Raw genomic sequence first — 17,456 nt, forward strand, 5'->3', positions numbered from 1 at the left:
ATGAAAGCTTATGCCCAAATACATTTGTTAGTCTCTAAGGTGCCACAAGTACTCCTCGTTCTTTTTGCTGATACAGATTAACACAGCTACCACTTTGAAATCAGTTAAACCTGTGCAAGTCCATCTCAAACACTGGGGTTTCATAGATGTTACAGTGAGATGATAGTGGGGATACAGGTTGTTAGGAAGGCTGTGATGTGCAGAATGAAAAGAACCCATTTTGGTAATAGAGCTGTCAATCTGAAAAAAAAAACAACTTCGCATATATTTTTTAGAAATCTAGAGACAATAAATATGGAACCCCAACGTGCTGCTTTTATCACTGGGCAGAATAGAACCGTGTTTAAGTACTCTGGATAGGACTCTTTCTTAGTTTTTCACCTGCATATGGTTCATGTACCTTTTTCCTTCATGTAGTATGAAGAGACAAATAAAGTTCTTGAGTCATGCAATGAATATTCTTGGGCTATATATTAGTTTTTCCCTACTTTCCAAACTATTCTAGGAATAAACTTAGACAAATTGAGGCTCTAGCTCTCACGTGTATAAGAAAGTCTTTACAATTTAGTTTCCTGATGAATTGCTACCCTTTGTGCCAAATTAATCTGTGGTATAACTCCATTGGCTTCTGTGCAGTTGCAAATGTGATTTATTTGGCCCAACGAATTTTCTGAGGCACATTTTGTAAAAAGATGATATATTTTCTAAAGTGTTTTGTGTGTGTGACTGCAGTAAGCAGAAAAGCTTTGTGGGAAGAAGCAAATCTGCTGTAAGAGTTGCATTTTTTTCCTTTTTCTTTTTCTTAATTCCTTCTGAGAAACATGGACAAATGATTGCTGTCTTTTATCAACATCAGAGAAGAGAGGCTGGCTGTATGCAGCATCATGTTGTAGATATAGCTCTTGCACTAATTAGCAGATGTGCTGAAATTAATTTTCATCCTTATTAGTGTGGACATAATTGGCGGATGGTATATGGGTATGAGGTTTTGTATGAAAGACTTTTTAAGAGGGCCATTTTGCTGTAAAGAGGCTTAAATCTTTCTTTCTCTTTGGGGAAAAGATGATGTTTTGTGTCACCTTGCTACTCTAATTCTGGGGAGCACTGCTTGACATACAATAGTTTTTATAGCTCCTACTCATATTCCATGATTTTGTAGTTACCTTCCAGTAAATCCACAAAGCCAGCTATATTCTTTGGTCAAACACTAGATTTAAGGTGTGCGGGTGATGGAGATCCTTGCAGAAAAGACTGTATACTTGAATTTAAATTGTGACAAGAGCCTCCTGACCAATTTTGTTTGTCTTTCTCAACTCCCCCCCACACACCCCTACCTACCTACCTCTTACGTGAATTGTTTTTTAAATGTGAATGCAAGTTTTCATGTTTATATGTGTTTTTATGATTATAGTGTTATTGACACTTGAGAATCTAGAATACATAATAGGATTTACAATTTGGGACAGAAGAGAGAGAACATATTAATATACATTTCGTGTTATTCTATAGTTCCTGTACGTTCACAGATTTTCCTTTCCCCCACACAAAAGGCAATTTATGTTTGTGTAGCTTCTTCCTTCATACAAAGCATCACACAACACTTCAGAGAAAGATGAAAATGGTTTGCAAAACTTGACTCGGGGACTCTTACAGCTAGAAAGGGGGAAACCCCATACTGGTATAGTGATTAGAATAGAAAAGGAATGAAGTGATAAATGGTAACAACAGCAAAAGTAAATACTCTTCAAGCTACGGTGAAGGGAGCCTGGAAGAAGAGATGATCTACTAGGACTGTGGTACTGAAGGTAATTAATGATGACAAAATAAGATCACCTCCCATATGGAACATTGCAAACCATGATCTACAATGCATTCTTAAATTTTATTAGTTATTTGCACAATTGGGATAAGAAAAATGTATTTAAAAAGGACTAACCATTCAACTGTGTTTGCACGTTAAATCAGTCCGTGGAGGGTGAACAGCCCTCTCGCTATCTTTGAACAAGGGTAATCATTATTAACACAGTGTTTTATGTACCAGTCCCTTAGAACCTTACAAGTCCAGAGGGGATATGTCTTTGTGAAACATGTTAAAGGAAGATAGCAGAATTCCATACTTCAAAGCCAGCCTTAAGAAAATAATATCGTGGTTCAGCAAGGTTCTTAAGCATGAGAGTAACCTTAAACACAAGTATTCCCATTAAAATCAATGGGACTATCTATACGCATAAAAAGAATAGGCAAAATACATTATAATGATCACTACTTACTAAGGAGGAACAAATGCAACCAACCGAGAAGTATAAATAATCTTAAACATACTGATTGTGCAGCTGGTTTCTTATAACTCTTCCAGGGTGCAGGTTTCTAGACAACATGTTGACCTTGGAGTGCTGGGAGCTAAGAGTTTTGTGGTTTATTCTGAATTTGGAACACTTTACAAATTAAAAACACTTTAAAAAGAGACAATTTTTGTCCTTTTTAAAACAATGGATAGTAAATGCTGTACAGATGAGTGTGCTGGTTAGTAGCATTCTCGTATGTGGTCTAAAATGTCAGAGGATCTAGCTCATACCAGGAATTGGGCTTCCACCCAGCGTCAAGACCTCTTTCAGGCATGGATGGTCACTTACTATATATCTGTACAATACATTGGCTAAACAGTTTTTAACGATGTGCAAACATAATGACAGCTGTAGCTGGATAACAAATGACAAGAAAGAATTTAGGAGAAAATGTCTCTTGATCATCTGTAGTGAAAAACAGAGACGCTTCCGTTTCTTAATTGTGTGTGTTCACTCTGCACTGTTTTCTCCATATTAGAAATTTGAGGAATAATGGTACAACCTCCTCTTACCATTAATGGGACTATTCATGTAAGTGGGAATTAGCCTAATGTTGAGTGAAATTTGACCCAAAATGTAGGTTTAGTGAAAATAGCCTTTTACAAACCAAAAGCCAATGGAAATATTTCCTTGCCATTTACAGTAACTCCTCACTTTTCCTTGTTAAGTTGCTGATCAATTAGAGAACATGCTCGTTTAAAGTTGCTCAGAGCCCCCTTGTGAGATTGTTTGGCAGCCGCCTGCTTTGTCCACTGCTTGCAGAAAGAGCAGCCCATTGGAGTTAGCTGGTGGGGGCTTGGAACCAGGGTGGACTGACAACCACCCATCAGCTTCCTGTTCTCCTAAATTCCATGTGCGGCAGCCGCCCAGCAGGCTATCAGTTGCTGGGCAGTTCAGCTGTCCCTCCCCCTCACTGTCCTGTACTGCTCCTGCCCTCTGCCTTGGAGCTGCTCCTGGGAGCCTCCTCCTTGCTGTGCAAGGATGGGAGGGGGAAGAGGGGTGCTAACTTCAGGGTGTCCCCCTCCCCCCACTCCTGCCTCCTGCTCCTTTACCCCATCTCAATAGAGCAGCAAGGGACACAACAGGTCTCAGGACAGAGGAAGCTTGCTGGCAGCAGCTGCTGTCTCAACTTGCTGATCTATTTAAAAAGGCAGTGTATTTAGGGGGCACCAGCGTGCTTAAAGGAGCAATGTGTGTGCATGTCTCTCACAAGATGTGTGTCTCTGTCTGTTTCTCTGCCATGCTGTCTCCCCTCCCTCCATTCATGCTGTCTTGTTAATGTAGCCTTACACTCTGCAACAGTGTGTTGACTCTTGAGGGCTCAGCTGAGTGCTAGTTCATCACTTAGCAGTAAGGCATTCCGTGGGAGATACCCACCCTCTGACTCTACCACCTCAACCAAGCTTCACAATCATCATTGCTGTGTGTACAGTATTAAATTGTTTGTTTTAAACTTAGTGTGTGTGTGTGTGTGTGTGTGTGTGTGTACACTAGGGTGCGTGTGTGTGTCTTTTTTTGTCTGGCGAAAAAAATTTCCCTGGAACCGAACCCCCCCCATTTACATTAATTCTTATGGGGAAATTGGTTTCGCTTAACATCGTTTCGCTTAAAATAGCATTTTTCAGGAACATGACGTTAAGTGGGGAGTTACTGTATCTTGTTTAAACAAGCATGTCTGCAGTGTTTGCAGCCCAAACATTGCAATATTATGATAGTTTCACTTTCAGGTTCTCCTGTACTAACTAGTCTGTGCTGAGAGAAATGCAGAAAGTAAACATATAATTATAAGTCAATTAAATTTTTTAAAATTTCATTTCAAATAATGTCAGGTGCAGGTAGCAATAGAGGTAAGGAAACCTGTGTTTCAGAATTTTTAATTTTTAATGAATCTGTAAATTCGAGGGTCGTTGTTGATGACTGGAGAATTGCTAATATAGTTCCTGTTTTTGAAGAAATGGAAAAAACATGATCTGAGAAACTACAGGCCTGTTAGTTTGACCTTAATTGTATGCAAGGTCTTGGAACAACTTTTTGAAAGAGAAAGTAGTTAAGGACATAGAGCTTAATGGTAACGGGAATACAATACAACATGGTTTTGCAAAAGGTAGATTATGCCGGGCCAACTTGATCGCCTTCATTGAGAAGATAACTGGTGTTTTATACAAAGGAAATTCAGTAGATCTGATCTAATCTACCCTGATCTCAGTAAGGCGTTTAATAATTTCCCATGTGGAACTTTATCAGTTAAATTGGAGAAAATAGGGATTAATATGAAAATTGAAAGGTGGATAAGGAACTGCTTAAAGGGGAGACTACAATAGGTCATACTGAAAGATGAACTCTCAGGCTGGAGGGAGGTTATTAGTGGAGTTCCTCAGGGACCGATCTTGGGACCAATCTTATTTAACATTTTTATTACTGACCTTGACACAAAAAGTGAGTGTGCGCTAATAAAATTTGCAGATGACACAAAGTTAAGAGGTTTTGCTGATACGGAGGAAGACCGAAATATCACACAAGAAGATCTGGATCACCTTGTATACGGGATAAAATTTAATAGTGCAAAGTGCAAGGTCATGCATTTAGGGCAGTGATCTCCAAACTTTTTTGATGGAGCACCCCATCAGTTAAAAATTTTTTGAACATACACCCCCAATGTATGTATATTTATTTATGTATGAATTATATACATGTACTACTATACTAATATTATGTACATTATAAAACACACAAAAAATAGAAATTTTAAAAAGATGAGAAAAATGAAATAAACAATTTTTAAAATTTTTTACTGTATTTATTAACAGTACAAAAACCCTTTTTGCTCTCACAAAAAAATTAATATTTTTAATGAGAAATATGATTGAATATGCTTAATTATTTCTGAAAAACTTGGTTTAACACTTTGTGGTACGGTCTGGGTTAGGGTGCAGGAGAGGGCTCAAGGTGAGAGTGCAGGGTCTGGGAGGGAGTTAGGGTGTGGGAGGGTACTCAGTGCTGGGGCAGGCAGGAGGTGCAGAGCACTTACCTGGGGCAGCTCCTGTTTGGTGCAGGGAGTGTGCAGGCCGCTCTGCGCAGCATGGCACCGCCCCCATGGCCACAATTCTGCGAGCCACGATTCTGGGAACTGCCCTCGCCCCGGCAGGGCTACCCGGAACGCAGGGGCTTTAGGGGCTGCAGGGCCCTGGGCTAAGGGGGCCCCGGGGCCCTGATTTGCAGCTCTAAGCCCCTTTCAGAATGTGGCCCTGTGAGCACGGGCTGGAGGACTCAGGAGGTGCAGGGGCAGCCATGCAGCCAGCAGCTGGAGAGAAGTGATGCTTTCCCCTTCAAAGCACCACTTCTCTCCGGCCGGCTTTGAAGGGAAAAGCGCCACTTCTTTCTGGCTGCTGGCTGCACAGCTGCCCCTGTTCCTCCATGGGCCGGAGGACTCAGGGCTGCATTCCGAAAGGGGCTTTAGAGCTGCAGGCCAGGAGCCTGGGGCCATGTTAGCCCAGGGCCCTACAGCCCCTAAAACCTCTGCATTCTGGGTGGCCCTGCCTGCGGGGGAGGGGTGACAGCTTCCCCACTCACTTGTTCCCTCCCTCCTCCGGCTGCCGTTCACTCTCCATTCCTCCCCCCCCGTGGCACTCCTCCTGCCGTGCCCCCCAGTGGATCGTTTTGCACATCTCACTTTGGAGAATGCTGATTTAGGGACTAACAAGAAGAATTTTCACTATAAGCTGGAGATGCATCAATTGGAAGTGACAGAGGAAGAGAGAGACTTGAGTGTATTGGTTGATCACAGGATGACTATGAGCTACCAATGTGATGCGGCCATGAAGAAGCCTAATGAAGTCCTAGGATGCATCAGGCAAGGTATTTCCAGTAGAGACAGGGAAGTATTAATAGCATTATACAGGGCAGTGGTGAGAACCCATTTGGAATACTGCTTGCAATTCTGGTCTTTCATGTTTCAGAAAAATGAATTCAAGTTGGAACAAGTGCAGAGAATGGCTATTAGGATGATCTGAGGAATGGAAAACCTACCTTATGAGAGGAGGCTCAAAGAGCTTATGTTGTTTAGTCTAACCAAAAGAAGGCTGAGGGGAGATATGATTGCTCTTTATAAATAGATCAGAGGGATAAATATCAGGGAGAAAGAGGAGTTATTAAATTATGTGACAATGAGGTCACAAAAATAAATGGTTATAGACTGGCCATCAACAAGTTTAGGCTCGAAAGTAGGTGAAGGTTTCTAACCATCAGAGGAATGAAGTACTGGAACAGCCTCCCAAGGGGAACAGGGAAGGCAAAAAACCTACCTGGCTTCAAGACTGAGCTTGATAAGTTTATGGAGGGGATGGTATGATGGGACTTCTACAATGGCATGTAGCCAATTATGACTGCTAGCAGCAAATATCTCCTGCGGCCAGTGATGGGACGCTAGCTGGGGAGGGCTTTGAGTTACTACAGAGAATTCTTTCCCAGGTATCTTCGTGGTTGGTGTTGCCCACATACCCAAGGTCTAACTTATTGCCATATTTGGGGTCAAAGAATTTTCCTGTGGGTCAGATTGGCGGAGACCCTGGGGGGTTTTCACCACCTTCTGCAGCATGGAGCACAGGTGAATTGCAGGTTTAAACTAGTGTAAATGGTGGATTCTCTGTAACTTGAAATCTTTAAATAATGATTTGAGAACTAGTAATTCAGCCGAGGTTAAGAGTCTATTATAGGAGTGGGTGGGTGTGGTTCTGTGGCCTCTAAAAGACCTGATTTTCAGAGAACCTTCTGAAAAATAAGTTCCTTCAAGGTGTCTAAAATGAGGTACCCAAAATCACTAGTCATTTTTGAAAATGTAGGCCTTAGACTATATATTAAGGTATCGGTATTCTAATTGTTCTTTTCTGTCATGGTAGAAATCATTCAGAATCCTGGAGTTCTTTGGAGTAAATCACTTGGAAATGCTACCCGTTATGAAAATTAATTTAAATCTATATTAAATAGATTTATAAAGGTGTGTCTAGTAACATGACATTATGCTGCCTCCCAAAGGATTAGCACTTCAGTCCTAAGTGGCCAAGGCTGAGAGTGCTGTGCAGGCAGTGGACTCATTCTTGTGAGGAGGGAGGAAGGGAGGGAGAGAGAAGGTGCCTTATTGTGCCTCTCAGGAGACTCCCTCTGGACTGTGCTCAGAATAGCATTGATTGATTTTTGGAGCCCTGAGATGTAACAGAGACATGAAGCATTTGAGCATGGTGATAGTGAAGAGAGAGGAAGGATCCTAAGGAAACATTCCCCTGTGTGCCCTTAAAAAAAAAAGTTACAGCATGAGGCAGACTGAGTCTGAAAACCATGTCACTCTACTAATTCTTTCTTTCAGACACCAGAGAAAAGCAGAAAGGAAGGAAAAACTGGGTTTGGAGGCCCAGTTGTCAGCTCGCTATATCAGGAAGAAACCATCAGGTGACTATCTCTTCTGGTCTTTTATCACTGATATGTTTTCAGTTTAACTTACTTTAATTTTTCTAAGCATTTGTGTTTTAACATCAGACAAGTGTGGTGGCAACTCCAGCTGGATAATAAACAACAGAAAAGAACTTTTCAGGTCCATAGTCATTTAAATCAGTAACTGTCAGTAGTGCTCCCAGGTACTAACCTTCCCTAGCATGTGATGTAGGAGTGGGAGAATGTCTTCTGTCTTGCTGTTACATAGCTCAAGAGGGCAATATGTGTTTATCAGTAGTTATCCAAAGAAGTGTTTTTTCAAATACAATTATTAATAATACTGAATTTGTATATAGTAATTAAGGTTTTATAAGTGGACACTGTACACCTTCATTGGGAAGCCCTGTCTGATATCAAAGTTAATTTCTTCCCTCTCCTGCTTGCATAGCAAAAATGCAGTTATTAAGCAAGAATGGCTGCTGTTTGACAACTAAGATACTTCTGAACTAAAATATAAAAGAAAATTAAATGTAAAATAAATGAGAATGAAACATTAAAATCCAGGGTAAACCAGAAAAAAGTCAGCAAATGCAAAATTAAAGGGTCGTACAGTGGTGTTTGCTATCTCACATTGCAAAGGTGTAGTTGTGTGTTTTTCTCTTTCTGTTTTGTTACGTATCTTGCATCATTTTGATCTCAGGAAATAAAAATATAAGTGAACTTTGACTTTCTAAAATATCCCAGACTCATTCTAAAGCGTTTAACTGTAACGTGACATTTGTGTGACTTGCAATGAAAAATAACTCATAAATGAATGTCAAGTATCAGAAGGGTAGCCATGTAGTCTAGATCTGTAAAAGTGGCAAAGAGTTCTGTGGCACCTTATAAACTAACAAATGTATTGGAGCGTGAGCTTTCGTGGGTAAATACCCACTTCATCGGATGCATGTAGTGGGAAATTTCCAGAGGCAGGTATAAATATGCGCAAGCAAGAACCTTCGGCTAGAAGATACCAAGGTTAGTTCAAATCAGGGAGGATGAGGCCCTTTTTCTAGCAGTTGAGCGTGTGAACACCGAGGAGGAGAAACTGCTTTTAGTAGTTGGCTAGCCATTTCACAGTCTTTGTTTAATCCTGAGCTGATGGTGTCAAATTTGCAGATGAACTGAAGCTCAGCAGTTTCTCTTTGAAATCTGGTCCTGAAGTTTTTTTGGTACAGGATGGCTACCTTTAAATCTGCTATTGTGTGTCCAGGGAGATTGAAGTATTCTCCTACAGGTTTTTGTATATTGCAATTCCTAATATCTGATTTGTGTCCATTTATCCTTTTACATAGGGATTGTCCAGTTTGGCTGATGTACATAGCAGAGGGACATTGCTGGCATATGATGGCGTATATTACATTGGTTGATGCGCAGGTGAATGAACCGGTGATGATGTGGCTGATCTGGTTAGGTCCTGTGATGGTGTTGCTGGTGTAGATATGAGAGGTAGGCCAGTCCTCGCCCACAGACAGCCCGCTAACCTGAAGCATATTCTCACCAGCAACCACACACCGCATCATAGTAACTCTAACTCAGGATCCAATCCATGCAACAAACCTAGATGCCAACACTGCCCACATATCTACACCAGCGACACCATCACAGGCCCTAACCAGATCAGCCACACCATCACCGGTTCATTCACCTGCGTGTCCACCAATGTAATATATGCCATCATATGCCAGCAATGCCTGTCTGCTATGTACATCGGCCAAACTTAAGCATCTTAAGCTGTTCTCAGTTAAGTCTGAAGCTTTGAGGTGTGTGGTTCAGACCCTGGGTCTCTGTTGGAACAGACTGTCATGTCTGGCTCAACAAGGCAGGGTTCTGGAGGCCCAAATTGGCGGAGAAAACAGGCTCAGTGGTAGTCTCAGCACATCAGGTGACAGTCCCAAGGGGGTCTCTGTGACCGAACCCATCACACCCAGCTGCTGCTAAAAGGAGTTGAAGACAAATCAACAGCACTTTGTGATCAGCTGTATCAGAAGCTGTTGAAAGATCTAACAGAATCATCATGGACTACTGTAAGTAAACAGAAGGTCATGGGCTAAAGAAATAAAGCCAGTGTTTTCAAAATTGAGTATTTAAAGGTGTGCATCTAAAATCCATATTTAAGTGCCTCGTATGGAATCAGATGGGTAGTTTTAGGCACTCAAGTTTGAAAATGTTGGCCGATATGCAATTGCCTTGTTGTGTCCAGGACTAAAGCAAGGATGTAGGAAGCTAGAAGAGTTGAGCTTTTGCTGGTGTTAGTTTGTTACAACTATCTCAATGATTTGCCTCAAAGGGAAGATTTGAGGCAGAATGGAAAAACAGAAAAATATTAGGCCAAGCCTACATATACAATAATACAAATATCAACTGATTTAACTCAGCTAGTTTCTACACCGATTTAAGAATGTCCACACAAGGAAATTGCACTCCTTTATTTAGATTAGTTTAGAAACTGATTCAATTAAACAATATATTTATATGTGTGTAGATCAGCCCTTAATAACAAAAGTAGTTTTCTTGTGCTAAGGCCTAGCATTTATCTGCTTGGGGGTGGTATTGTCCTCCTAGAGGAGGCATTAATAATCATGTTAATAATGAGCAGGACTGCCCCCCTCCCAAGTAATGTAGAACAGTTGCTGCCACACTACATTGTTGAGATCACAAACCCCGGCAGTAGGAACTGTCTCCTTTTCTTTGTTTGAAAATTGCCAGGCACACTTTGGGCATTATAGAAAAATAACACCCATTGTTGAATCGTGGTAGAACTGGAAGTTTCCTCTTGAATGAAGAATTTTAAATTTTCTGTGATTCCAAACTCTGTGAAATAATATTAGTGATTGTGATGTTTCCTGTCTTCATATAACACAAGCATTATTTCTGTCTTCTGTTTTCTAAACTCTCCTTACTAATACAAAATTGAACTCATTTGTGAACAAACAGTTGCAATTGAAGCTTCAGAAGCTTGGTAAATAAACACTGAAGTAAGTTTGCTTGCTATGTCACCAGCAAAAAATATTTTATGTAAGATGCAAAATGAGGGACCACATCAAAAATACTGTAGAACTGCAAAAAATCACTGAAATTTTTTGCTGTGTTTGATATTTTTTATATCAGCAAAAAGTAATTTACATCTTAGTATTTCCAGCAACAGGTAAGTGGAAGCATTGTCATTGCAGAGACTGGCAAGGAATCTGAAAATGTAATGCTCCTATGTGGCTACTTTTTTCCATTTAAAATAAATAGTTCCTCATAGTTGTGCAGGCAGGCAACTTAACTTAGTGGTAGATGTGTTTCCTGAGCCTTGTGTTTTTCAGATTTCAGTTTCCTTATTCATCATTTCTGAATCAATTTAAATTAGAAATACAAGTTGGATAACACTAAAAATCTGTGAACCGAGTTAAATTTGGATTGTAGCGAGGGATATTTAAGAAAGATGCCCTTTTCTAACAAAAATTCCCACCTGGCATGTTCTGAGGGAAAGAGGGGACTTCTGAGCACTATGTACTTCCTAGGAGGCCCTGATTTAATAGCTTAGGGTATAAGGTTAGGGACTGGACAGAGCGCAAGAACTAAAATGTCAACAAATGGTGGGCTATACTTTCTTATCCCCGCCTTCTCCTGTGCAAAAATTTGATAGTCCCCATCATGCTTTGTAATCCATCTGATGCCACATAAACCATCAGAATTTTATTAATCCCCTGAAGAGAGGCAGCCATCTGGCCCCCACTGTGCTAGACCACACTAGGGCAAAACTGGAATGATTGATGGGCTCTGGAATTGATTAGTTGTTCTGAGAGACAAATGAACTGTTTTGGCAGAAAATACCAGAGGTCACTGCATGTGGTCAGACACAAAGGCCTGCAGAATTTTAAAGAGTTGCTTCTACTATCGACTTGTAAAGTTGCTATTTCTTCACAATAATGGATTTTGAAAACATCCCGGTGATTTAAGAGTGAGTATGGTGTTCTTTGGGTATGCGTTAATCTTAACTGATCATAAAACTGTAGAATTAAGTATCAAAATTAGACTGACTGACTATTCTTGGTTTGTTGACAATTAAGGGCTCTTATTGGTATGATGTGTGTGCATGCAGAATGGATGCAGCACAGTTGTCTGTCACTCACACAAATGTTGGGCTATAAATTCCCTCTGAAAGAGCTCCTCTGATCGGAGAAAACCAAGCAAGCTGCAGCATGTACAGCCCTATTGCAAATAAGAGCAATTGCTCAAACAAAACACCCACCAATTTAGGCAGACTTTTGGGTTTGTTTTTTTTTAAACTTAGTGTTGTTTAGATGCAGCCCCTTTCATATGACAAATGTTACTTGTAATGAGAATATGGTTTTAAGGCTATTGAACTGACATTTTTGTTGGTTTGTTCTAGGTTTTAGTGCACCCACTTCTGCCCTCCCCCACTCCCCCATATGGCTTGAGTTGATTTTCAAATACTAAGCTAGCAAAGGACGTCTCTAGGCCATGGTCCTCTGTCACAGGGAAAAATGATACCGTTAAATGGCAGGCACTGTTCGGGTTTTAAACTGCTGCTCTTCATCCTACAATGCTGCTAATCTACAGAATTGCACGTGCATTTTTGTGAGGGGTGGGGGAATTGGATGACACATGTCTTATTACGTCCAGAATGCTCTCTGAAGACAGCACACTAGTGTGCAGGCAAGTGGGCAACACCTCCCCAGAGGAAACCTGACTCTTCAGAATAAACTTGAGTTATGGATTTATTCAGCCTGTAAAACCTCAGCTGGTATAAATAATTGAGAAAGCAAAGGTTTGTCTGTGATGCATACCTCGGGGACACATGCCTGCCTCCCATCCTCCCACCACCTTTTCTTATGAAAATGATCCCAGTTGCACTGATAGATAATAACAACACCAAGCAATTAAAAGCTATGGGTGGCTGGAGAGAGGAGAAAAGGTTCAGTTAATGAGCTTTTCCTCTTCCTGTGCCCAAGAGAGCCTCCGAAGTGATGAGGCGATTAAAGCAAAGAGATAATTATAGATTATGTGAAAATGGGTCCCTTGGGGTGAGAGGGCCTTGACTTAAACAGTAACTGTTGCAAGTGTCTCTTGGCTCCCATGGTCGCCTACCTCTGTGCTTCACTGAGCTTCAGTATGCTCAGCGGCCCTGTGCCAAGCAGACAGGCAAAGCCACCTGTTTGCAGCACACAGTCTCTTCCTGGGCAAGGTGGCGTGCTTCAGCCAAATCTTTCTGCACAAAGCCATTTTTGATCAATTTGCAGAAAAGGGGAAGGACACTGATAGTGATGGAGCATAGGCATCTGTTTGCTGCTTTGTTTTAAAGATGGTCCGCAAAGGTGGAGAGCCTGGGTGTTGCTCTTTCTGATGTAGAAAGATCTGAAAGCCCTGGAAGAGGAGAAGTTCCATATACTTCTTTTTAACATAAGAAATTTTAAATATTCTTTTTTTCCCTTGAAGTCTCTGTGGATGACTAGAAAGCCGGTATGAGGAAGTAAAGCAGGGATCTCAAACATGCGACCTGTGGCATTATTTGCTGCAGCCTGCCAACCCCCCCTCTCCCTGCCCCCCTCGAATTATTTTCTGAGGCTGCCAAGCTCCCCCCTGCGCGCCACACCCCTGCTCCTCTGTCTACCTCCAGGCACTTGCCGCCGCCCAACAGCTGTTAGGTGGCGCTTAGCGCTTTGCAAGAGTTTGGGGGAGGAGCAGGGAGGTGTGCCTTTCTCTTAATCAAGTGAAAATATAAAGTGTGTAGCTGCTATTCAGCTATCAATAGGAATTTTTTAAAAGTTGAGCTCTTAATGATTGTATCTAATGAAGCAGTGGTTGTTGCTTGGGAGTTTGTGTTTAGCATACAGACTAGTCCTCTGAAGACTGTTCATCTGAGACCTGATCAGAAGTCAGAGGAGTATCTTTTAACATTCCCAAATACCAGTCCTATAGATGAACTATCAGACCTTGAACCTTTCTAGTCAACATCTGTGTGCCATGCATCCAAGATAGAGGAAAGGATTCTTTGCATGCAAAGCAGAGGAGTGAGATACCAAAAAGGCAATGTTCAAAGTGAGCCAGAGGTCAGAGGAAGTGAGTCCTGGCACTTTTTCTACAGCAGGAGCTCAGGATCAGCACTTTCTGTTTTTTTAACTGCTTCACTGGCACAGAGGTAGCAAAAAGAAATTGTGAGCTGAGGAACAAAGCATCATTCACAACAAAGTACAAAAAACCAAAGGAGTAAAGTAAAAATTGCTTCCTTGGAGCTCTGCTTGTTCTGCATTGACCATACCTATTTCAGCATGTCAGTTCATTGCCCCGGAGTTCAGAGCTGTACCATGTGGCATTAGAATTTCTCTGTATTTTCTTTTCTTTTGGGGAGACAAGATGGGTGAGATGATATCTTCTTATTGGACCAACTTCTGTTGTTGACAGATACTTCCGTTGGTGAGAGAGGAAAGCTTGTCTCTCTCACCAACAGAAGTTGGTCCAGTGAAACATATTACCTCCCCCAACTTGTCTTTCTAATATTCTGGGACAGACACAGCTACAATCACACTGCATACATTTCTTTCGGAGCACAGGTCAGAGGGCGTGAGTTTCAGGTGTTTCTTTTAGTATCCCATTGGACTGTAATGCAGATACATTTTATTTTTTATTTTACTTTATTATTGATTATTGGTCTTCCAAGAGTTAGGAATCAGTGCACTGCTCACAGATAAACTAAGTACTGTTGCATTCTGACACCATGGGATCATTCTTCCTGAAGCCGTCTTATGATAACGGAAAGATCTTCTGTTCTGCTATAGTGGCACCCAAACTAGTGAACTCCCCATTGGCTATAACCTGACCCCAGCAAGTTCTCCATTCCCATAAAGAACTTCCTTTGAGACAAAACTGTGTTTGTTCTACTGCTCTTCCTCTAGATGAACCATATATTGCAACAGTAATCAAACTAATTTACTGGAAATTAGGGATGTATAATGGAAAATCTAACCAGCTCCTTTTATTAACTCTTGCAGCGCTGTCTACCCTCCTGTTTAGAGGCAGGTTACTTTGGCCTGGTCAACAAATAGATTTCAGTTAGGGCTGTGATTTTTATTTTTTTTAACCAAACTAGTTATACAGATACACTCCTCCTAGTATGGACACAGTTCTACTGATATAAAAGTGCTTATTCCAGTATAAGCTTATTCTCCTTTCCATACTGGCATAACTACATTCACACTAGGGGCTTGTACTGGTATAGATAAAGTGGTACAACTTTTGTGTGTAGACAAGGCCTTTGTGAGATCCTTGGAGTGTCACAAGGGCTCTGACTGCCGGTATTTCTTTTGTGAGTCTATGAATGATCACTGTGGCTAACAGCATTTACACTGCTCTGTGTTTGCAAGATTGACACAAAGCTCGACTGTGTTCTCAGATCAGTGGCCCTGGTTGAAACTAGTTGATGTGCTGCTTCTGTGACAGAACACAGATGCACATTCACTCAGGCCTATTCACGTGCGGAGGAATCTGCAAGTTAAGGTGCTGCAGGTATTTGAGTTATAAATAGATCTGTAAATGATAGAAGTGATACAGTGGCCTGTTACAACACATTAAGCCTTCTGTTCTTACCAGCCAATATGAAACAGAGTTAACAAGACATTTTGCAGTCCCTTACGGCAGCATGGAAGAGCTTTATTATGTCCTGCTGTAAGGTGTGCATGATGGAGGATGACAAATGGGCCTTCAGTGTTGTCATAAACAGATAGTTAAGGGTTAATATCTCTTTTACTTGTAAAGGGTTAAGAAGTTCACCTAGCCTAGCTTACACCTGACCAGAGGAACCAATGGGATGTTTCAGAAGGAAGGAGGGAAGTTCCCTTTGTCTTGATCAGTTTCAGTTTTGGCTGGAGTGGAAAAGATCAAGGAACCAGCCTCTTATCAGAGTAGTAAGTTTTAGAAAAGAATAAGTAGGTTTATGTTTATTTTCTTTTGTGACTTTGTCTTTGTGCAATTAGAGGAATAATCAAATTGGGGATTCTTTTGTGTACTAAGATTTTGCCCAGGGGAACATCCTCTGTGTTTTGAATCTGTTGTCTGTGACAGTAACTGGTATGCTAATCTCTCCCAGAGTTTTTTTTTTTCTTTTACCTTTCTTTTCTTTAATAAAAAGCCTTTTTTTAAGAACCTGATTTGATTTTTCCTTGTTTTTAGATCCAAGGGGATTGGATCTGGGCTCACCGGGGATTGGATCTGGGCTCACCAGGGATTGGTGGGGGAAGAAGCGGGGGAGGGGAATGAGTAACTCTTCCTTGTTTTAAGATCCAAGGGGTTTGGATTGGTGTTCAACAGGGAATTGGTGGAGGAGTCTCTCAAAGCTGCTCAGGGAGGGAAAGGTTTTGGGGAGGAAGACGGTTTTCCAAATGACTCAAATATTTGGATGCTGGCAGCATACTGATCTAAGCTGGTAATTAAGCTTAGGGTTTCTCATGCAGGTCCCCACATCTGTACCCTAAAGTTCAGAGAGGGGAAGGAACCCATGACAAGTGTGCATTAGACTTAAGGCAATAAATGTTCATAATCATGGCTTGGGATTTACCTGGGCAACTCCCGTTGTACATTAGTGGAATTTGCAGGGTAAAATATGAAGTCTTTGCGTATCACTTTGAAACATTTCCCTGAAGAATGTGCGACCACAACTTTAAATGTTTCAGCAAAGCTGCCCAAGGATTGGTCTCATTTTGGGTCACAAAGTCAGTCCCTATTCCTAGAGCCCTGTGTGGATACAAAATTTATATATGCATCCAATCTGCAAAAATGGTCCACAGGTGCAAATATCAGCAGATATACAGTGGATATCCGCAGACTTTCAGGGCTCTACCTATTCTGCATGGCAGAGACAGTGTACCTGATTCCTTGGAAGAGTGAGGGGTCTTGATTTCTTTGTTGAACACCATCTTCTATTTGACAGGCACACCGATGTTGCTGTGAGTAAGGGGTATCCAGGCCCTGTTCCACTTAATGGTGTATGTTATGTGAAGCCTGTCAAGAGTTAGGAGATGACTGAGAACCTCTAAAACAATATTCAAATGTCTTTTTCCTTGAATCCCCTTTCCAGTTATTGGTGGCCAAGAGATATGTGCATATGGAATCTTTTCTCTTCAGAATTATCCAGTCTTTCCTCTTGCCAGATTTGTTACTTCCATTGTAGTGAATTATAGTGTCCCAGACACCTCAGTGAAGGAATCTGGCAGGCAGGAGGCTGATTCTAAAGAAGAAAGTTTTCTGTCTCTGCCACCAGCAATGATAGGAGGAGAAGGTTAGAAAAGGCACATGACATTTATATGGGGGTTTGCATATGTCTCTGAGAAAAGAAAAGGACCATATTTTACCTTGATGTAATCGGTAGGATTTGAAATGACTTATGCCAAGGCTGAATTTGTCTCACATGGTTTTAAATGCCAGATTCTTTGTGGGAGTTTATTGGATTAAGTATACATGTCTCTTTCTTGCAGAATATTGTTCAAACTAACTTGTGTTTTCTAGAGAAACAGGCTGAGCTATCTTATATTGGCAAAACGTATGTCGTCATGCAAAACATTAGAAATCTGTTCCACTGCAGTGATACTATTGAAATGAGTGTGTCTGCAGCACAACTAGCATCTAATGTGTGTAGCCTTTTTG

General features: G+C 41.2%; 1 protein-coding gene across 5 annotated transcripts in view; it reads left to right on the forward strand.

Moving 5' to 3' along the window:
• The window catches only part of ACBD6 (acyl-CoA binding domain containing 6), a 161,258-nt gene that overhangs the window by 43,208 nt on the left and 100,594 nt on the right, over positions 1–17,456 (forward strand). For all 5 annotated transcript variants that reach the window (XM_032796183.2, XM_075067896.1, XM_032796184.2 and 2 more), the window contains exon 4: positions 7,705–7,787. In XM_032796183.2, coding sequence (XP_032652074.1) covers positions 7,705–7,787 — 83 coding nt within the window. The remainder of the gene's footprint in view (positions 1–7,704; positions 7,788–17,456) is intronic.

Source organism: Chelonoidis abingdonii, chromosome 7, assembly GCF_003597395.2.
Source record: "Chelonoidis abingdonii isolate Lonesome George chromosome 7, CheloAbing_2.0, whole genome shotgun sequence".
In the NCBI taxonomy this organism is placed as follows: domain Eukaryota; kingdom Metazoa; phylum Chordata; order Testudines; family Testudinidae; genus Chelonoidis; species Chelonoidis abingdonii.